This window comes from Schistocerca serialis, chromosome 5 (genome assembly GCF_023864345.2).
Source record: "Schistocerca serialis cubense isolate TAMUIC-IGC-003099 chromosome 5, iqSchSeri2.2, whole genome shotgun sequence".
Lineage (NCBI taxonomy): Eukaryota > Metazoa > Arthropoda > Insecta > Orthoptera > Acrididae > Schistocerca > Schistocerca serialis.
This window is the reverse complement of record NC_064642.1, coordinates 635400916-635423555: the sequence shown is the minus strand read 5'-3', so window position 1 is coordinate 635423555 and position 22640 is coordinate 635400916. Positions and strand designations below refer to the sequence as shown.

The window sequence follows — 22640 nt, the reverse complement described above, 5'->3', positions numbered from 1 at the left end:
CAGTAGGAGTTTACTATTCCTACACTTCAGTGATAGTTTGCTGTCCTACCTCTTCTTACCATATATATATGTCTATGTACAACTTCCTCAGTAGCTAATTCACTTGCAGATCGGTAGAAGGCTACTCTTCCAAAACTTCAGTGATATTTCGTTGTTCTATCCCTTCTTACAATGTATCTATGTACGGGTTGCTCAGTAGCTATACGATTGTAGATCGGTAGGAGGCAATTCTTCTGGCGGTGGCAGCAGGACAGTTCCCTGCCAGTTTGGATTGGTATTGTAGACTACGTCGCATGGCAAGGTGAACATATACATACACATGATCGGAAAGGCTAAGAAAACCCACTTCAAGCAACCTCATTCGAGCCCCATATGCCAAGGCGAGCACCTCTGGTTCATTCAGTCTGGGGTAGTGGAATAGGATGTAATTGTCTCCTGCACTGTGGATTCACCGGCCATTAAAAAAAAAACCGTGAACAGCTTCAGCATAGGCAGTAGCCTCTATGAATTCCAAGAGGAGCATCCTCATCCCATCCTGCTTCATCATCATTATTCGTTGAAAAGTATTTCTCCTATGATCATCCATTATCATCTCCTTCCATTCCTTGTGTAGGAGGCTACGGCTGCAGGCATCAGCCATATGGTTATAGGTAATACACTTATTAAACTCCTCTCTCTCCCACACCAACATCTCGTCAATTGAACATATTTACCAGCAATTTAATTAATTAACTTAATTAATACTGAAATAAAAAAACAGCATGTTACTCAAATTTACCACCCATTTCGCGTGATTAGATCCATTTTTTTCACAGGAACGTTTTTCTATCACCCTGCCAAATTTAAACAGTTGTGTTTATTTGAATTTCAAGCAGCAAGGCTACAGTGTAATTGTCATTTATATTTCCAAACTAAAATTTAGGAAATACTTCCAACAGGATACTACACATATGCATAAGTGAATACAATTCCAAACACAGTACTTATGTCTCTCATCTCCAGCAGTTCTGCACAGACTGAGTCTTTTTCCCACAAATTCAGGAATAGGTACTGCAGTGACTACAGTCACTGCACAGATTGAGTCTTTTTCCTACCAGTTCAGGAACAGGTACTGCAGCAACTACAGTCATTATGAAATATGTGAAATGTATTCACAATTGCGAATATGGACAATCATCAGGCATATAACGAAGTGACAACAATGAAAATTTGTGCCTGACTGGAATTTGAATATGGATTTGCTGCTTATCACAAGTGCTCGCCTTACCTTTAGACTATCCAAGCATGACTCATAGCCAGACTCTAACTTCCATATGTCATCAATCACGTGTCTACAACCTATGCTTGTACACCCATTACATATATTTCCATTAGGGCGAGACATTTTGCTTGAAAGTTGCTTCCCCAGTATTGGTGGATAAATACAATATCACAGTACCTGCATTATTCTGAATTACAATACAAAGTCCCTTTGGACATAAGTGACTTCAAAGTGAAAGCTCTCACCTGTAGGGTAATATACATAACAGGTGTATGAGCTCAGGTTGAAGACACATGGTTGATGTCATATGGAAGTTTGGGTCTGCTGTGAGTCACACTTGGATAGCCTAATGGCAAGGCAACCATTGCAATAAGCAGGAAATCTGGGTTTGAGTCACAGCCTGGTACAAATTTTCATTGTCGTCTATCCATTATCCATCTGATGGTTGCCCATATTTACAATTGCTAATATATTTCGTGTCAACAAAGGGATATTGCCTCATCCCCTGCAACAGAGAAGTGGGGTGGGAGCACCCAGGAATTGTTGCCATATTGAATTAATTAAAACTGCACTGGAACGAATATTGTCCCACTACTACAACTTACGGCTTGAGTTGTATTGATCATTTCACATACTGAACAGAAGTCATACTACTCAGTGACATCACAGCTGAAAAAGTCCCACAGGCCTTCCAGCAGAAGTGGATTGTAAGATTCAGCATTCCTTGGCAGTTAATGACTGACCAAGGAACACAGTTTGGATCGCAGTTGTTTGGTAATTTGGGAATAGTATGTAGAACGAAAACTCAACACACAACTCCATGTCATCCTCCTTTCAACAACAATGTTGAGTAACTATATAGAACTTTGAAGTCTGCATTCATGACCCATAACACTTCTAACTAGACGGAAAGTGTCCTACTGTTCTCCTGGGATTGTTCACTGCAGTACAAGAGACATCAAACTATTCCATTCTACATATAGTATGTGAACTATAAGGCTTCCTGGTGAATTTCTTGAAGAGCCAGCTACGACAATTGATGCTGAATTGTTTGCATCTGATTTGCACAAGCAAATGTTATGTCTGAAACCTAGTAGCCTACATATAGCACATCAAGATCAGTAATTATACAAGAGACCTGCAACCATGTCCTCATGTCTTCTTGGGATTTAAGAGGGTTAGAAAACCATTAGGACGTGTATATGCAAGTCCTTTCCCTGTCATAGTACGGCACGAAAAATATTTCATTATCGAGAGCAAACGCAAACACATAAATGTGTCAGTTGACATGCTCAAACCAGCCTATCATCTGTAGGAAAAACCAAAAAAGGAAAACTTTCCCAATGATATCCAATCACTATATACCCCAGGGGAATCACCTCCTAATATTGGATTAGATTAGATTCAGTTTTCGTTCCATGGATCCAAAAATGAGATGATTCTTTTGGATGTGGAACATATCAAAAAGTATAACATAAAAAACATAAAACATTTGAGTATAATACACACTACACTGATCATTCGTCCAGAGATCGTCATAATAGGTGAACATATTACACTAAACTGGAACTGCTAATATTTACAGAATTAAGGCAATGTCAGATTGAAACATAGTATGCACTTTTAATAAATTTATGATACGTAAAATACCTAATCTTTACTGTTGTGACCAAGTGCTGCCAAAAACTGAAGTCCAACAGAATTTTTTTACCTAAGCTGGTTAACAGTCCCTGTTAAGATATTCATCTATAGAGTAGAAGGAGTTCCCTATCAAAAAGTCTTTCAAATTCTGTTTAAACTGTGCTTTATCTGAAACCATGGTTACTGGCAATTTATTGAAAATGTGTGTCCTTGAATATTGGACCCCATTTTGGACCAAGGTAAGTGATTTTAGATCTTTATATAGATTGTTCTAATTCCTAGTATTGATAGTATGTATTGCGCTATTGATTGGAAATAGAGATATATTGCTTGCAACAAATCAATATACTGAGAAGCAGGGGTTAGAATACACAGTTCCTTGACCAGATTTCTGCATAATGTTCTTGAATTTACACCACAAATTATTCTCATTACGCTCTTTTGCATGCTAAAACCCTTTGCCTGTTTTGAAGAGTTACCCCAGAATATGATCATGTATAATGTAATAGAACAAAAGTAAGCAAGGTATATATTCTTTATATTTGTTTCTCCTACATCTGACATCATTCTCACTGTAAATACAGTCTTGTTTAGGCGCTTCAGCAGTTCTGTGGTACGCTCTTCCCATCTAAATTTGTTATGAGTTGTAATACCAGAAATTTAGCATTGTCAGCCTCTTCGAACCACATGTCATCATATGTTATACACATGCTGGAAGGAAATCTCTTATGGGTTCGGAACTGCATACAGTGCTACTTTTCACAGTTTAATGTCAGTGAATTAGCTTTTAACCATTTATTAACATCAGTGAAAATTTGATTAGCAGCCATTTCTAAATCTGTACTTGACTTGGTACTTATTGCAATGTTTGTATCATCTGCAAACAAAACAAACTTAACATCTGGCAGTGTAACAGACGATAGGTCATTAATGTACATAGGGAAAAGCAATGGCCCCAAAATGGAACTTTGAGGAACACAAGATGTAATTAGTTCCCAATCGGATAGGACTAACTGCTTATTGCACATGTGTTTTACAACAACGCCCTTTGTTTCCTGTTAGTCAGATAAGGCTCAAACCATTTCACAGCACTGCCAGTGGCACCATAATATTCTAACTTATGTAAGACAATGCTGTGATTCACACAATCAAGGACTTTTGACAGAAAATACCAGTAGCCTCTAATATGTTATCTAATGAATTAAGTACATTCTCCCTGTATGTGTAAATAGCTTTCTCTATACAAGGACCCTTAAGGAACCCAGACTGTAACTTGGGCAATATATTATTTCCAGTCAGTTGCTGAAGGAGCTGCTTTAACACAACCTTTTCTAATATTTTGGAAAAAGTCAGAAAAAGTGAAATTGCTCAATAATTTTATGCTATCTCTTTATCCCTCTTCTTGTGAAGAGGTTTATCTTCAGCGTATTTTAGCCTGTCTGGAAATGTTCTGCTTATGAGATTCATTACACAAATAACTTAAGATAAATCTCAACTTGCATGAACGCTCTTTGATTAACTTCGTTGATCATAACCACTAGAATACTTAGGTTTTAAGGATTTTATGTTGGATGCTGCTTCTTTGACAGATGTGAGTGTCTTTTACATTTTACTGAAGTTATTTGTAAATATAGGTCTCAGATAGTCCATTGCCCTGCCTACCGAACCTTATAAAAACAAGCTGTCAGTAACAGAATCAAATTACTTGTTTAAGATGTTTGCAGCACTACATGCAGTTGTTATAAATGTCCCATTTATTTTTAGAGATATCTGTCCCTCTTTCTTTTTGGTCCGACCTGTCTCTGTCTTCACTATATCCCATACAGTTTTTATTTTGTTGCCTGGTGTAAATATCAGTGCATCGAACTCAAGAAGGCCGTTAAGGTTTCCACATGAATGCTTGGAGCAAGTTATCTCTGTAGAGAATTAATGAACTATCTCATCAAGCACTGTGAACAGTTTCTTGCAATTATATTGCACCTTTATCATGTTCACAGAATTTGAGCTTGGTATTTTTGTATCTTTTTCTCATTTCAATATACTACATATTTATTTTGTTTTGTTATTGTTTGTCAGTAATTGTCTTCACCACTATATATTAATTCGCAAGTTCGTGGTGTGTGAGTAGTTTAGAGACTGCAGTGACAGAATTGAAACAGAACATTAAAGTTCTATGAGGTTGGAAAGACCAACAAAGCAACAAAAGAAGTTTGAATAAAAGAAGAAAAAAGTGAGATTTTATGATTAGCGAAGTAAATTGGAAACTGTTAACAAATATTACTAATCAATATTTTTGTTTACCTCCACTAAATACACCACATTATGTCAGTTACAATGCTATTTATGTTTGAACACCATATCATCTCTAGCTATACTCAGTGTTCACGATGTAAAATAATTTATTGTGAAATCGTTTCTCATTACAATTTGATTTGTAAGACTTTATAGACCGATACAGGTGTTATCTGCAGTGCAATGCTCCAAACAGTGGTTTCTATATGAAAGTTACAGTTCAATTGTTATATGTTACGTTTTAGACAAGTGGACTCCTGGTTCCTCTTTATGCTCAAATTAACGTGTTTCGTAATTTTTATTTTTGAGTTGTGAAGTTCTGTTAAGAAAAGCAACACAATAAATTTGTTTTTATAGTCATCGTAAATGAATGCATAATTGAGTTTTCTCGACTTTCTTAACAGCCTTTGCATTACCATTTTACAGAAAGTGAAAGAGAGTCATTATTATTGTTCGCTTTTATAGTAACATTTTGAATGTTTTTCCTTGTTGTGAAATAGTAAAACTATACTTTGTTCGTCATAAGAATAAACCTGAAGTAAACAAACACAAATGTGATGAATGGTCAGCAGCCATAGCACATGTACACTGGTGTTGTTGCACTCTTATTATTATGTTATGGTAAATGAAACTTTAAGATACGCTAATGTAATAACAGCCATCAACGTTTTTCTTAATCACCTTTTGGTTATGTAGTTTTTAATTCAAAAATCATGTACAGTCGCACATTCTGTACTGTTGTGTTCTGATTTTCGCGCTGATGGTAAATAGTATGAAAATAGAAGACAGTGATTCCTGCTCAATAGTGAAACGCGCGTGGACACACCGTTAAAAAGCAGCGAGAAACAGGATATTTCTTAATGTTTTTCGCAAACTCTGAAAAAAAATCAACATTAGATTTTTTTCAGGAATTGTATTTACTACAGTTATGGAGTTTTTTTTAATACGAAATGCTCAGCTGAATCAGCAACGTTGAAACCATGGATCGAGGATTCAAATCTCGCTATGTTCAGTTTTTTCGTTCAGTATGGCACACCAGCAAGTTTTAAATATAATATTCATGAAATTTATGCTAAGTAACACATATCTAATCATCATTTTAATGGAAAATGCACATCTTCTTGTCTCTAATTACACGTTGCACACAAAATTCCAGTTTTCATTGCCAATATAAATATTTATTTATTGATATTTTATAAAATAGATACTTAAATGCGGCAGACGTACTGGAACTAATGCACGAAGCTCTTGTCAAACATCACTGTTCAACACTGGTGGGATGCACAACGGCATGTTATAAAAGAAGAGGAGGAAATATAGCGCTTGGATGCCTTTGTGGATTTTGTTGGTGACCGACTCGTTATCTTTGTAGCACTACCGAAACGTTTTTCTTGGATTCGAATGTGGAACGAATTGAGAGATTATAAGACAACTGACTGGAAGTAATACCTCCAGTGGCTTCACTATATCACTATGCTGTGAAATCTCTGCAGTATAATCTTGCGTCACACATATCTCGAGCAGAAGATTACCCTGTGTCTCAGAAGAATTTTTATCACGCTTGCTTTTAATTACAATACTATGTTATCTGAGAACGAGGATGTTATGCTTTATGCCTGTCCTAAGAAAAGGCGGTATTGCTGGTGTTTTGCCGAAATTATTTCACTCCATTTAAAAATTAAATGAATTCAACTTTGTATTGTTTCTCTGCTCGTTTCTTTTTAAACCGTAACTGAAACTGCTCACACTGCTACAGGTTAGACGGACCAGCTAGTTAAATGCGCCGGTAAAGCTGTTGTCCTGTATTATCGCTCAGTCGAATTGCGCGTAACGCACAGCATAAAACTTATCCTCATTATCGTACTTGACCATACTCGTGACAGCTTGGCTCCCACTATACTTAAAATGAAATCCAATGAGATTCCAGTAAACATGGAAAAATACTGCAATTTAATCAGGTTTATTCGTGTGATGAAGGCAGGATAACAGGACATTTGATATAAGTCGAATGAGAACGATCGAATCGTTCCGCACGTTTTATAGTCTCTGCCAGAGATAATATTGAACCCTGTCAGAGATAGCGGACAATGAACCAAGTAAATATTTTGATTTAGCTGTGTTCGCCAGTAAAGTGTGCTATAGGTGTCGGTATGTAGATTAAGGTGAAGAAAATACAACGCTGGCGTTTGCGACGGCTGCAGCGACAGCGGTGTAATGACTACGTCTTCGTGACAGTGTAACCGCTGCAATGGAACAAAATGCGAAATTTATCACTGTTTATTTGTGTACTGATAAAGTTCTACAGATTGACATAACAGCTTCACCAACAGCAGAAGACGCTTGCGTAGAAATATGTAAACAGATTGGAGTAGGCCCCGTTGCTAGGTATCTTTTTGCTCTGAAGCTTCGGGACACCAAATTTTTCTGCCCTGATTATAGGACTTTGTGTGAAAATGAACAGTACGAGTTTCGTATTAGATTTAAAGTACCTAGTCTTTCACGATTAAGGAAGGTTGACATTAAAGCCTATGACTATTACTTCAATCAAGCCCGACAAGATGTGATGAACAATAAAATTCCAGACATCAGCTACGACAAGTACAAATGGGAACTTGTTGGCTTAGGTGTAGCTGATATGTACAGGGTGATGCTTGAGACAGGTGTAGATAGAGACAATGTAGAAAGTGATTACAAGAAATATATACCCAAAGAAGTGGTTAAGCATCATATGTTTTTTATTAAAAGACCAATACATGAATCTTTATGTCAAATTAGTAATGGTAGTAGCAAACATGATGCATGGTATGTGAAAGGTGAATATCTAAAACAGTTTGAGGAAATGGCCCCCAATTACTTGACTGAAGAGTACAAGGCGTTAATGGATGAGGGTGGCTCTATTGTCGCAGTGTGGATGAAAATAAACCCATTCCACAAAGAAATGCCTGGAATTTCATTCCGGTATGATGGAAAGAAACAGGTGAAATTATAATATATCCCTAAGTAGCTTTGTACAATTATTAATTACTATAATTACTTTGAGATATGTTTAAATTGTTGTACTTGTCCATGATCTGTTGCCGTGTTCTCGTGCAGCAGATATTCCATTTTATGTGCCATACCGATGTAACGAGCTGTGGGCTGTGTGTTTCTGTTTAAATGAATATTGAAAAGCTCTTGATAAATAATATTCCATGTGCTTAACAATGAGATTACATCATCATGGGCAAATAAATTGGCTCCACAGGTCACTTCAGTATGTTATGATTTTATACTAAACCTATGTTTTTGGATGGGGTCCGCCTTTAGCAAAACACAATTTTGTTTTTTATCCCATACCTGTTTCACTGCAGTTGCAGCATCTTCAGTAGGCTTTTATTTTATGGCTGTTAAAGATAAAAGCCCACTGAAAATGCTGCAACTGAAGTGAAACATGTATGGCATAAAAAACAAAATTGTGTTTTGCTAAAGGCGGACCCCATCCAAAAACATATGTATTGTTAAAGCAAACACAGGAAAAAAGAGCTTCAACCCCAAGATGATTATTTTATGCAAAGCTGTTTTGGGTTTTATAAATATTTATTACGTATAACGGATAAGACATTGCTACAATTTCTAGAAACTGGTACAAATAAGTTTTTAAAGTTTACACTCCTTATAGCTACATTTCGTGCCAATCTGAGATTTCTTGTTCCACAGTGAATGACTTCATCTCAGAGTAAAATTCCAGTCCCCAACAAATTACTGTGTGTTTTGTTAGATACCTTTACCACAAATTATGCTATGTTTTTTAATCAAGAAGGATAGAAAAAGTCTTGCCACTTTTGCACTTGAATATAAAAAATGGAACTTTATTAGTTGTAAATAAGACTTTAGCCTATGCATGTTGAAGAAAACAAGTGGAAAGTAATTTACCATAGCTGAAACTGCCACAATTCATATTTTTGTGTGTTCCACATCCCTGATGTGCATCTGTAGTCCATCAATCATTGTCTGATTTTGATAAAGATAACATAGAATAATTCTTTGCTACTACTGAGGATTCCTTCTTGTTTGAGACTTGGAATATTATTCACTAAGTCTACTGATGACACCTCAGTAGCTATGGTTGCAAAAGCAGACATTAACAGCTGTGAGAGCACTTTCTTAATAACATAGTTATCCATATGTCACTGTCCGAATAAGTGTGTGCAGAAGATGAAGCTGCTGTCTGCCAGCTTAGTGTGGATTCTTGGGGATAGCTCATTTTTGCAAGGCATATCAAGTGTGAATAAATGAAGTGGTTGCTCTGTATTACCTATAGGGCTTACGTTAATCAAAAATGACTCAACATAATACTTAACTCTGATTGCATTGATACTGAACTGTAGAATGGTGAAACAGCTCTCTGCATGAGAAAGCTGCACCTGCCTGCAGTTTCTAAACCCCCTGTCATGTCATGTCTCTTACTTCCTACTCCATATCTATACCGTATATGGAGGTCTCATGCCCATATTCAGTTTTTGTCTCTTCTTTTCCATGCTCTCACTACTTGTTTCTCCTGCAACATAGTCTAGTATAAGGCTTGATACAGACAAATCTGTTAAATGTCATGTCTGAGGCTTGTGACAAGTTTCATCTTTTTTCCTATTTTGAACATTACAATTCAGTTTGTGTTGACTATTCAGTTAGACACTTATCTACCTCATAAGATATGTTAACTCTATTGCATTGTTATTCTACCATAGAGCAGGTACTCATTAGAATTCCTTACCATAATTATATAAATTACCACTTCTGTAATTCAGTGATGGTTTTTGTGAACGCTGTCATTGAGGAGGAGTCTTCTGTTGGGTCGACAGAAGCGTCCGATCCCATGCGTCGGCTTTGACCCGTGACGTAAGGGTGTTGTGTGTGACGCCATGACGGCGCGGAGTTTGGTTTGGGTGTGGCTGTCTCCAGTACTGTTTTATCTTATTTTATTTGCTTTTCTGATTTGTTCGTTCTATCTCGTGAGATTTTTTTTTTTTTAATTTAAAAACACTTATTACTTATTTTAATTATCTGTTTCCTCTAATTTCTGTTTTAGTTTATTATATTTATCTTTCTGATCTGTTCGTTCTATCCCGTGAGATTTTTTTTTTTTTTTAAAGACAAAAAACACTAATCAGCTACTGAAGCATCTTTATCTTCTATGGGTTGCAGGGGTTACGACCCCTGTGGAGGTGGGTGGGTATTCATGCATGGCTGTCTTCACTTACACGTTGTAGCTACGCAACGCGTCTAAATTTGTTTATATTTAGTTTGCCCCCCACCCAAAACACCCCATTTCCCGCGCTTGTCCCGTTAGTGTCATTAGGCTTCTTGTGGAAAGTGTGTGTGTTTGTTTTTGTTTCCGCCATATTTGTGACGTCATGGGTCAAAGCAGACGGGCGGGATCGGACGCTTCCGTATTTCCCTTATGTTTATCCCTGAAAGGTTCTATATTGGAACTGCTATTAAAATGTGCTTGCCATGTAATTCATGACACTCATGGATGACCCAACAACTGAAATTGGAGGTAGTAAAGCAAAAGCGGAAATGCTGATTCTGTTTTCAAATGTTCCTTTACTTCAGAAGAAACAGAGATATTGCTCCAGTTTACTTCTTGCACCTCTGCGGAGAGGGGTGACACAGATATTAGTGTCAGTGATGTTGAGAAACAGCTAAAACTAAACAACATTGCAAGATGTGATGGAATCCCTCTCAGAGTCTATACATAATTAACGGCCAAGTCCTCTGTCATTTTAATCATAATGAATGAGCATGTGGTGGCAGATGAGTGATAATGGAACTAGATAAAAAAGGACAGGGTCAACCGAGAACTGATGTAGGACCTCTAGGAAATGAGCTATGGGGAATGGAAATCTCGAGCATTGGATTGTAATAACTGGCAGTGAATTGTTGAAGATGCCAAGATTCACAGTGACCTAAAGTGCCACAAAAGAAGAAGATCGGAAGAAGGCACTGCTAACACCAGTTTATGAGAAGGGTTGCGGAAGTTTCCCACAAAACTATTGCCTTATCAACTTTCGCCTTTTCTTGATTCTTGAAACATATTCTGATCTAAAACATGATGTAATATCTCAAACAGAAAGACATATTCCACACCAACCAGCGTGGATTCCGAGAACATCAGTCATGTGAAACACAAATTGTTGTTCTTTCATGACAGCCTGAAAACCATGGGTTAAGAGAATAAAGTGGATGCAGTATTTCTTTACTTCTGGAAAGCTTTTAACTCAGTACTAAACAAATGATTATTAATGAAAGTATGATTAGGCTATATGGGGTGTCAAAGAAAATTGTGATTTGATTGAGGATTTCTTTGTTGGGAGAACACAGTCTGTTATCTCAGATGGTGAGTTATGGACAAAAGTAGAACTAACTTCAGCCCTGCCATAGAGAGTGGTATACAGATCCTGGTTGTTTGTGTTGTGTATTAGTGATGTGGGATGCAATTTCAGTAATAACTTCAGACTTTTCACAGATGATGAAGTTATCTATAATGAAGTAGTTGTTACTGTTGTTGTGGCCTTCAGTTCAAAGACTGGTTTCATGCAGCTGTCCATGCTAGTCTATCCTGTGGAAGATTCTTCATCTACATACATACTCCACAAACCAATTCGCAGAGACCAATTTGCAAATAGAGAAAGGGAGAAATGACTGTCTGTAAGCCTCCGTAAGAGCCCTAATGTGTCTTATCATGTTCTTATGTGAAATGTCTGTTGGCAACAGTAAAATTGTTCTCCAGTCAGCTTTAAAATCTGGTTCTCTAAATTTTCTTAATAATGCTCTGCAAAATGAACATCAGCTTCCCGCCAGGAATTCCCACTTGAGTTTACAAAACATCTGTGTCATACTCATGTGTTTATTGAGCCTACTGATAACAAACCTAGTAGCTCACCTCTGAATTGCCTTGATGTCTCTATTTGATCTGACCTAGTGGGGATCCCAAACACTTGAGCAATACACAGGAGTAGGCCACACTAGTGTTCTATATGCACTCTGCTTTACAGATGAACCACAGTCTTCTGAAACTCTCCTGATAATGCAAAATTGACCATTAGCCATTCCTATTACTGTTCTTATGTGCTTGTTCCATTTCATATTGTTTTGCAATGTTATGCCCAGACATTTAACTGGCGTGATGATGTCAAGAAGCACACTACTAATGCTGTAACGTTACAGGATTGTTTTCCTTCTCATCTGCATCAACTTACATTTTTCTCCATTTAAAGCAGGCTTCCATTCATCATGCCAGCTAGAATTTTTATCAAAGTGATCGTGTATCCTCCTACGGTCACTTAATGATGACACCATCCCGTACACGACAGCCTCATCAGTAAACATCTGCAGATTGCTGCACACCCTGTTTGTCAAATCATTTTTGTATGCAGAGAACAACTACTGCTGCAACATACATCTGTTTAAACCTGCTTACCGTAGTCTATAATGGGATCTCTTTCCCTCTACAATTTTTAGCCCTCCACACCCCTCCATTACAAATGTGATGATTCCTTGATGCCTCAGTATGTGCCATATTAACCACCTCTTCTTCCAGTGACATTATGCCATGAAATGTTTTTCTCCAGTTTGATTCAGTGTCTCCTCATTAGTTATTGTATCCAACCATCTAATCTTTAGCATTCTTCTGTAGCACCATATTTCAAAACCTGCTATCCTCTTCATGTCTTAACTGTTTACTGTGTGTATTTCACTTCTGTACAAGACTACACTCTAGAATGATACATTGATAAATGACTTCTTATCAACAAAATTTATATTTGATGTTTACAAATGACATTATTTCAGAAATGTTTTTCTTGCTATTACCAGTCTGTATTTTATATCCCGTCTACTTTGGCCATCAGCAGATACTTTGTTACTGAAACAGAAAAACTCATAGACTACTTTTAGTGTATCGTTTCCTAATCTAATTCCCTCAGTGTCAGTTGATTTCATTCGGCTAATTCCGTTACCTTTTTTTACTTTAGTTGATGTTCATATTTTGTCTTCTTCCTGAGACTCTGTACTCTATTAAACTTCTGTTCCAAGTCCTTTGCCATTTCCGACAGAATTACAATGTCCTCAGTAACAAAAAATTTCTGTTTCTCCTTCTAGAACAGTAATTCACTTTCAGATTTCTCCTAGGTTTCCTCCTCTGTTGCAGATAGAATAAAATAAGGCTCAACTACAACCGTATCTCACTCCCTTCTCAACTACTGCTATCCTTTTACGTCCACAACTGTTTTACCTGCAGTCTGACGACAGTAAGGATGTTCAAATGGATGTTGCGGTAGTTAGCAGAGATAAAGAGGCTTGTTTAGGACAGACTGTGTGAAGAGCAACATCAAATCAGTCTGCAGACTGAATACCAGAACAACAACACAGCCATACATCCACAAGATTTTTTTCGAAATAAAGAGAAATTAATAAAGAAACTTAGCTTGCTTATTTTCACTCTGTCTTATCTCCCGTCTACATGTACACAGATACTCCGCAAGCCACAGTACAGTATGTGGTGGAGGGTACACTGTACCACTACTAGTCATTTCCTTTTCTGTTCCACTTGCAAATAGGGCGAGGAAAAACGACCCTCTATATGCCTCTGTATGAGCTCTGATTTATTGTATCATACTTTTGTGGTCCTTATGCACAATGTATGTTGGCACCAGTAGAATCGTTCAGCAGTCAGCTTCAAATGCTGGTTCTCTAAATTTTGTTAATAGTGTTCCTCGAAAAGAATTACGCTTTCTCTCAAGGGATTTCCGTTTGAGCTCCTGAAGCATCTCCATAACGCTTATGTGTTTTTCGAACTAGCGAGCAAGAAATATAACAGGCCACCTTTGAATTACTTAAATATCTTCCTGTAATCTGAAGCGGTATGGATCCCAAACAATCAAGGAGTACTCAGTAATTGGCCGCACCTGTATCCTATGTGTAGTTTTACAGATGAACCACACTTTCCTAAAATTCTCCCAATAAACTGAAGGTGACCATTTGCCTTCCCTGCCAGGGTCCACACATGCTCATTCCATTTCGTATCGCTTTGCAGCATCATCTCCAGATATTTAAACAAAGTGCCTGTCAAGCAGGATACTACTAGTGCTGTATCCAAACATGAAGGGTTCATTTGTCCTACACATCCGCTTTAACTTATATTTTTCTACATTTAGAGCTAGCGCCTTCCATAACAGCAACTAGAAATTTTGCCCAAGTCATCTTGTATCCTCCCCCGCAGCCACGCAGCATCAACAACTTACTGTTGCACCACAGCATTATCATCAAATAATTGTAGATTGTTGACCACCCTGTCCACCAAATCATTTTTTTGTTTATAGAGAATTACAGCAGTCCTCACACTTTTCTGGTGCACTTTTGACGATACCCTTGTCTCTGATGAACGCTCGCCATCAAGGACAAATTACTGGGTTCTATAACTTAAAAAGTCTTTGAGCGGCTCGCATATCTGTAAACATATTCCATGTGCTCATACCTTCATTTGCACTCTGCAGTGGGGCACTGTGTCAAATGCTTTCCAGGAATCTAGAAATATGGAATCTGCCTGTAGCCCTTCATTTGTAGTTTACAGTATATCATGTGAAAAAAGGGCTAGCCGAGTTTCACACAAGCAGTGCTTTCTAAAAGCATGCTGATTCATGGAATAAGCTTCTCAATCTCAAGAAAATTTATTGTATTCAATCTAAGAATATGTTCAAGGGTCCAGCAGCAACCTGAAGTTGACTCAGTAATTATGGTGTAGGTTTTCGTTTTACTCCAGGTTGTCTTGTGGTTTTATTCTCAGGGTTTCCACAAGTATTGGAAATTAGGGAATTTCAAAAGTGTCAGTGAAATCAGGGAAATATCAGAGAAATTTGAAAAGGACACTGGAAAAATCTCGTTTTTGTCTCGGTAGATGAAATGGTTTTTAACTGGGATATCATGCATTGTTGCTGGTTTGGTGCAGTTGAGTATGTGCACCACTTCCTTATTCCCTCACTCCTACTGCGTCTCCTCCTCCTACCACTGCCCTCAGCTTGCAGTCATTGCTGCCACTATTTCTAGCCTCTAGTCTAGTAACTGCCGATGAGAGACAGGGAGGTGTGATGAGTGCTTTGTTTGGATCTGATTTTAGAGACTGTAAACACAGGGACCGAAGATGGCAGTCGTGTTCACGAGTTGTGTTTGAGTGACGGTATAAATGTGTGAGTGCTCCTGTTTTCTGACAAAGGCTATAGCTGAAACTTTAGTTGTGAGAGTGTGATTGTCTCTTCTGTGTGGCTGTCTGCAGCTCAGCGATCATCTTTACAGTGAATTGGTTACTATCCTCATTATTATTGACTCTCAGTACTTGCACAAGTTATCTGTTGCGTGATCATCACGGTGTCATTTATCCAACACGGTGTCTGTCACTTGTGAATAGCTGGCCACACTGCAGGCCATTTCTGTGAGTGTGTCTAACGGATCGGACTCGTCGTTTCCCACTAATGTGAAGCCCCTTCCCAATGGATCTAGTCTCACCAATCTGCCCGCAGGCTTGTCTGTTCGTGTGTGGTGTAATGCAGAAGATTTTCTTGGTTTATCCACGGACCCAGGACTGCGGTATTCCTTGGCAGGCCAGAGGCCATGGGCAGTGGATTTCAGGAATTACGACATTCTGGCAGCAAGTACAGTGTGGAGTTTTACAGACATTTTATTTACTCTAGTACATTTTAGCACTACAAAAGTAGTTTCTTTATATTTTAGAAAGTATGGACAATAAGAAGAAGAAAATGTCAGCAGTTGCTGATGGTTTGTACGCTTTGCACTCACATATTTCTCAAAAGAAATGTCACACAATACATGTAAGATAATAGACATAACACAGTGGGTAACATCTAACAATAACGAACTTAGTAGAGCCAACATTTTATTGGCAGTCATCTATAGTATTTGTTTACACAACTCATTCCTTCCATGTACACTTCTTTCAAACGGAGGCCTCTTTTCTGTGGTTATTTCTGAAATCACTGTAGGTATTTTAAATCTATATTGTGACTCCACGGAAATGTGTATTTCTGTCAATAAATGTGTTTTGTTTCAATATAATGGAAGGAAACATTCCACGTGGGAAAAATTATATATAAAAACAAAGATGAGGTGACTTACCGAACAAAAGCGCTGGCAGGTCGATAGACACACAAACAAACACAAACATACACACAAAATTCAAGCTTTCGCAACAAACTGTTGCCTCATCAGGAAAGAGGGAAGGAGAGGGGAAGACGAAAGGAAGTGGGTTTTAAGGGAGAGGGTAAGGAGTCATTCCAATCCCGGGAGCGGAAAGACTTACCTTAGGGGGAAAAAAGGACAGGTATACACTCGCACACACGCACATATCCATCCACACATACAGACACAAGCAGACATGTCTGTATGTGTGGATGGATATGTGCGTGTGTGCGAGTGTATACCTGTCCTTTTTTCCCCCTAAGGTAAGTCTTTCCGCTCCCGGGATTGGAATGACTCCTTACCCTCTCCCTTAAAACCCACTTCCTTTCGTCTTCCCCTCTCCTTCCCTCTTTCCTGATGAGGCAACAGTTTGTTGCGAAAGCTTGAATTTTGTGTGTATGTTTGTGTTTGTTTGTGTGTCTATCGACCTGCCAGCGCTTTTGTTCGGTAAGTCACCTCATCTTTGTTTTTATATATAATGTGTTTTGTTTTATTGAAATAAAATAGCATCATTGCTCTTAATGAAACACATATACCATTTGGTTTCCTTTTTCCATCTAGAAACAGTTTGTTAAAAAAGATATTGATTTTATTGCTTAAGAGTTTTGCTCTCACCAGGAAGTGCCATCAGCTTGTGCGTTTTTTTTATATAGTTCCTTGTTTGGCACTATTGTTTCTTGTACTGTACTGCAAAGATGGATTTAATTTACCTTTAGTTATTACAAAGCAGCTACAGACAATATGGTCACACAAATGAAAAATTTTTTCTGAAATTTCATTTCAAATTCCGCAGCTTAGTTTTTATAACAATATTGTGGTCCACAGTTGGAATACTGTCTAGAAATTTTTCAACCCTCTTTTTGAATGCCCTATTTTTTACAGCATTGTTTGTGTAACATCCATGTGTCAATTTTAGCAAGTAAGGTATTTCACAATACAGTTGTACGTGTTGTGATATTGTCATAGGTCCAGCCCCTTCGTTATATTTGTAGCAAGTAAAACTTGTTGTTTCTTGAAAACCACTCACTCAGGAGTGGCAAATTTCGAGTGACAGCTACATTTCTCTTGTTTCCTTGTTAAAAATAGTGGAGTTTGCACAATGTCACCTCGCTAACATGCTAATGCACTTGCAGTTGTGACAGAATCCTGAAACAGTGGTTAATTAAATTAGGAAATGTGGTCAATTCAGGCCAAAAATGTATGAAAAATCACATTTTCAGTATAAAAACATACATGTAATTTCTTTATTTATCTTGTTGCAAAGTCACATTAATTCTCATTTTGGCAGCTATCGAAGACTTAAAAAATTACATCATTCCATTACATACAATGTGATAGATAAGGAAATTCCACATGCTTATCATGTAGAAAAATGCTGAGATATTTCCTTCCCATCATTTGCCAAAATCTCGTTTCATTAACTCGGGCCACTTATGAGGCATGAGGGACACTGTGAATATTTTATTCTTGCATTGTGCTGGTACAATCTCAAGGTCCAGCCACCACAAACACACAGGCAGAGGCTGCAGGTATCAAAGAATCCGCCAGAAATATCAGTGGCTCTTCGGGAAACTCTGTTTTTTGTTTGGTATCTCACCCTCAAAGGCACACCAGCTTTTGATTGTTGAAGGAGTGTTGTCAACAAAAAACTTTCCATCCTCAGTCATGCGACAACTCTTGTAGTAATGAAGTAGTACATCATGGTGAAACCAAGAAAGGTGAAATTAGCGATGAATGACGGGAGGTCTGAGGGCATCAAGGCCCACAAGGTGTCAGAATTCCAGGCATGTTGCACAGTATGCAGCAAGTCTTTTGTTTTCACTAACTAGGTTAAGATGGCCGTAATCAGCCATATGGAAGAATCTAAGCTCTCCAATGCAGTTGTGGTGGTCAAGCAGACAGCGGACATTCATCTTGCACGCCAGCATAGTGGCGCTCAAATGTGAACTAAAGATTTTGGCATTTTTGACATATCCTTGCACAGCTTGATATAACCTATCCTTTTCTGATGTCAAATTTTGGCGTTACTTATAAAACCTTACCACTGGTTTTTCAGTGAAGAGGGAAGATCGGCAAGGTATGCCTTGCTGCCCTGCTTTCCCAATGTTTCTGTTGTTCTTGCTTCCTCTTTAGATGAGAGGGTTGATTTCATTAACGTCTTCTTCATCGCATGTGTGTTCTGAAACTGGACAAATCCATCTATTGAAAACCTCTAGTCTTCTCCTGATTTAGGACAAAGATTCCTGATTTTCAGCATTTCCTTCCACCTCCTGATTATTTCATTATTTCTCCTGATTTTTAGCTATGATCATCAAATCTATGATGGTTGTTTCAAAATTCCATTTCAGTTTTTGGCCAATTCTGGGAAGTCCTTTGCTTATTAATTTTTTTAGTCGATTTACTCCTCAGAGTTTGTAGGAATCGGGAAGTTGCACATGACATGTTATAGACTGTGCTTTTTCCTGTTTTCTGCGCATTTTGTAGAATGTATACTTATATTGCTCAGTTTTGTGCTCTGTTTGGACTTGCGTTTGTGGGTTGTCACTGTGTCATTGCTACTAAGTTAAATAGTTTTCTCACTGTGGTGGTTTTGATTACCTGTCTATTGGCGAGTAGGAATTATGGTATATTTTTAAACATATTAGTGTGGTTTTACAATAAAATTACTTTTAAAAATCACTTGATCCATTCAACATATGGAAACTATTAATTTATTAACGTCTACTAGCTCTTGAATTTGTACAACCTAAACATTTATAATACATGGTATTCTATCTTCGTTCCTGTATTGTTACGCATTCCAGCATGAATGAATAAATCTGTAGCTGTATGTATTATGCCTACCCATAGTGCCAGTGTTAATGTGGTGTTTTTTACATCACTGGATATTTTTTAGCACTAAACATTGCTATAGTAAAGGCACTGTATGCCCAGAAATGTTGTGCTGAATGGCTGTGTGACAGTAAATTTGCATCATAGTACTTTGTTAGCAGCTTGTGCTCACATATAAGCCATAGTGGCAAAAAAAAAATCACAAGATAACTGCAGCACCCTAAACAATACCTTTCAAAACCATAAAAGAATCTTTAGAAGTGAGTCAAGCTGAGGGTTCCCTTGCATTTTTTGCCATTTTGCGATCACATCATGTGGTCACTTAAGTGAGTTATACATGAGTAAATTCAAACAATGGTTTTGCCAGAAAACTTCAAATACATAGAACAAAGTGTAGTGCTCATATGAAATAGGATTAATTACATGTTTAGAAATACAGAAGTACATACTTTTTTTGTCAACTTACATCTTTACTTACCCATAAGATGTCAAAATTTGTCAGGGAAAAATGCTAAAACTTGTCTAGAAATCAGGGAATTTCACTTGGGGGAACTTGTGGCAACTCTGATTCTCAAGTGCAATGAAAGTGAAATAAAAATATATTGTCAGCAAGAACAATCACATTGTATGAATTAGGTACCCTAATATTTAGCAGAGGCCATTTTCAGAGACTTGCAATTACATGTCTAATACATTTACTCCATAATTTCATTTGTTGTAAATAATATAAATCATCTCCTGCTGAACTGTGATTGATACAGTTAAAAATCATGTATATTTTGCCTCTTTGTGTAAGACTCTGAACAGGGTTTCTGTAGTTTGGTAGGAAAAAATCCTCATTATATCAGCTTCAAACATGAAATAAGGAATTCAGAAGCCTCACATATTCAATAGAAAATTAAATAAATACATAATTAGCCACTTGTACAGTTTACATCTTTATACCTAGATTCAAATGTTTGTATGTCCATGTTTGGTGCATGACAAGTAATGTAAACAGACTTTTGCTGCTGTGGATGTAAGTTACATAACTGTTGTATTGCAAGTAGCATTGTGATTGTCTAGTCATATAGCTAGTGCAGGTGATTAATGCAGCTATTTAATATATTTTACTGAGGAATGAGCAAGTTTTCCTCTTAAATTTACTGTGTCAAGTACAAATAATTTACAGCAGCTTAATGACAGTTACATTTACATACATCAGTTGTCACTGTGTTATTTCACTTGTGTCACTGGAAGTCCCTGTTCATGAAGGGAACTGTCAAACATGATGAATAAAAGTTCATGAAAGGTGTACTATCTATGTTGCAGCTCACAGCAGATTTGGCACACAATATCGTTTTAAAAATACAAATGTAATGCAAGTTTTATAAATTTAATTCCACTGCATTAATGAGTGAAACTGTATTTGTTTCAGGCTCAGGCTGATGGGCATGATTGAATTAATTAATTAGTTTTCATTGGAAATGGGAGTTTGAGCAATAGAAGCAGTTCAGAAAATGTACCAGAATATTAAAGTTTTTATGCAAAGCAATTTCTTCCATAATTTTATATCAGAAGGGCTGTAATATAAGTATTCCACTGATTCAATATCTTTCTTTATTCCAGTGGTCACATCTCTGTGCAATAGATGATCTTTGTTTTATATCAGTCAGAAGTGATCGTACAATAGAAATATCAAGAAAAACAGGAATACCTTCATACTTAAAATTTCAGTCCACTCCTATGTTACTTTCATTTGTAAGCCTCCTGGATGGTTATTATCGATTGATGGTGAAATGGACTTTCAACTTGTGTAAAGATGTTCCAACACCATCACTGAAAAGGCTGTACATGCTGAAGTGCCATGGTCCTGTTGGGTAAGTCAGCTATATTTTGCAGTTTAGTTGTGTTTTACAATTGCAGCGATTGAAGTAAAAGTGCTGTATTGTCTTTAAGATTTAATTTTAAAAATCTCTGGTTTGAATCATTAATTCCAGCCAAAGGCAACATTTACAGTTAATGACTTATGTTTTAACTGAAATGGCTCTTTTGTTTACAGAGGAGAATTTTCGTATGCGAAGTTACAAGAAAAGAGGAACAACAAAGCTGGTTGCTTTATTTTGAGAGAAAGTGAAACCAAGTATAATGTCTACTATTTGGATGTCTGCACAACAGAAAGGTAAATATTGTGATACAAAATTTCTTAGTAAACAATTAAAATGTCTTGTAAGAATATTAATGTAATAGTCTGAAACTTAATTACATACATAAAAGACAAGCCTGCAAACATAATTCTGTCAAAGTTGTGAGATTTATTTAATATTCTACCTGTACTGTAGATGATGTATGCTTTTTCACAGAATATTTGAAATTTTAGCACATTTTTGAAATATAGTAGATAATAAACATAGTACAGGGTACAGGGTGACCCTGTCAAACCTCCCACATTTCAAAAGCCCAAGAATAGAAAACTGAAATGGTTATGATAATGAAATTGCACCATATGGTAGGGCATTTCAAAGAAATTATTTCATAATCATCAGTACACTTCTACATGTGAACCATTTGTAGCATGAGGAATATTGAGTCTGTGTTAAGTTTCTTGGGCCATGTTCTTCATAGCATGTCCTCTGTCACTGTTGCAATCACATCAGGGACATGACATCTTAACATAGAAATATCATCCCTTTTGGTTGCGTACATGTGGTCCTTCACAAATCCTCACAAGAAGAAATCCAACAGGGTAATGTCAGGGGAACTTGGTAGCCAGATCCTCCACATCTGATCCAGCGATCGGGAAGTTTTGAATCCAGCTGCTGACCAATGCAGCAGAGCTCCATCTTGTTGAAAGTTGATGTTGGGTTGCAAATCTTGTATAGAGTAGCATGGAGAGCTGCATCAAACCAGTCTCTGAACTGAAGACCACAGCACACGTTACACAACAGCACACAAGCTGCTCCAAAATATCCAAATACACTGACCCATGCACTGCGCTTTCTGCAAAGAATGATCCATCAATCCGGCCATGCATTAGCCCATACCAGACATTCAGTTTAGGGGTATCATGAACATGGTCAACGATATTATGCCTATGTTTCAAGCCCCAAATCTGAACATGATATCACATAACTGCTGCACATGCGTGAAAGGTTGCCTCATCTGAGAAGAAACGTCTTTCCTGGGAGCTGGCATTCATGTTAGTACACTGCAGCTTATCCTTAGCAAATTGTTGTCAGCGTGGTTTGTCATTCGGCATCAGATGTTGTAGAATTTGCAGTTTGTAAATATTAAAACGGAGATGCAGGTTTTCTACACAGTGCAGTATTGCTCAGGATACATTAAGATGCCTAGGTGCCTGCTGAATTGACTTTTGTGGCCTTCTGAGAAAGGCTTGTCTGATGTC

The 22640-nt window shown here is 37.4% G+C and overlaps 1 protein-coding gene across 1 annotated transcript in view; it reads left to right on the top strand.

Annotated features, from left to right (window-relative positions):
* The first annotated feature begins 7275 nt into the window (after positions 1-7275).
* Positions 7276-22640, top strand: part of LOC126482111 (tyrosine-protein kinase hopscotch) — a 190481-nt gene continuing 175116 nt past the window's right edge. Inside the window, exons 1-3 of the mRNA XM_050106087.1 lie at positions 7276-8171; positions 20864-21114; positions 21297-21416. Coding sequence (XP_049962044.1) covers positions 7443-8171; positions 20864-21114; positions 21297-21416 — 1100 coding nt within the window. The 5' untranslated portion in view covers positions 7276-7442. The remainder of the gene's footprint in view (positions 8172-20863; positions 21115-21296; positions 21417-22640) is intronic.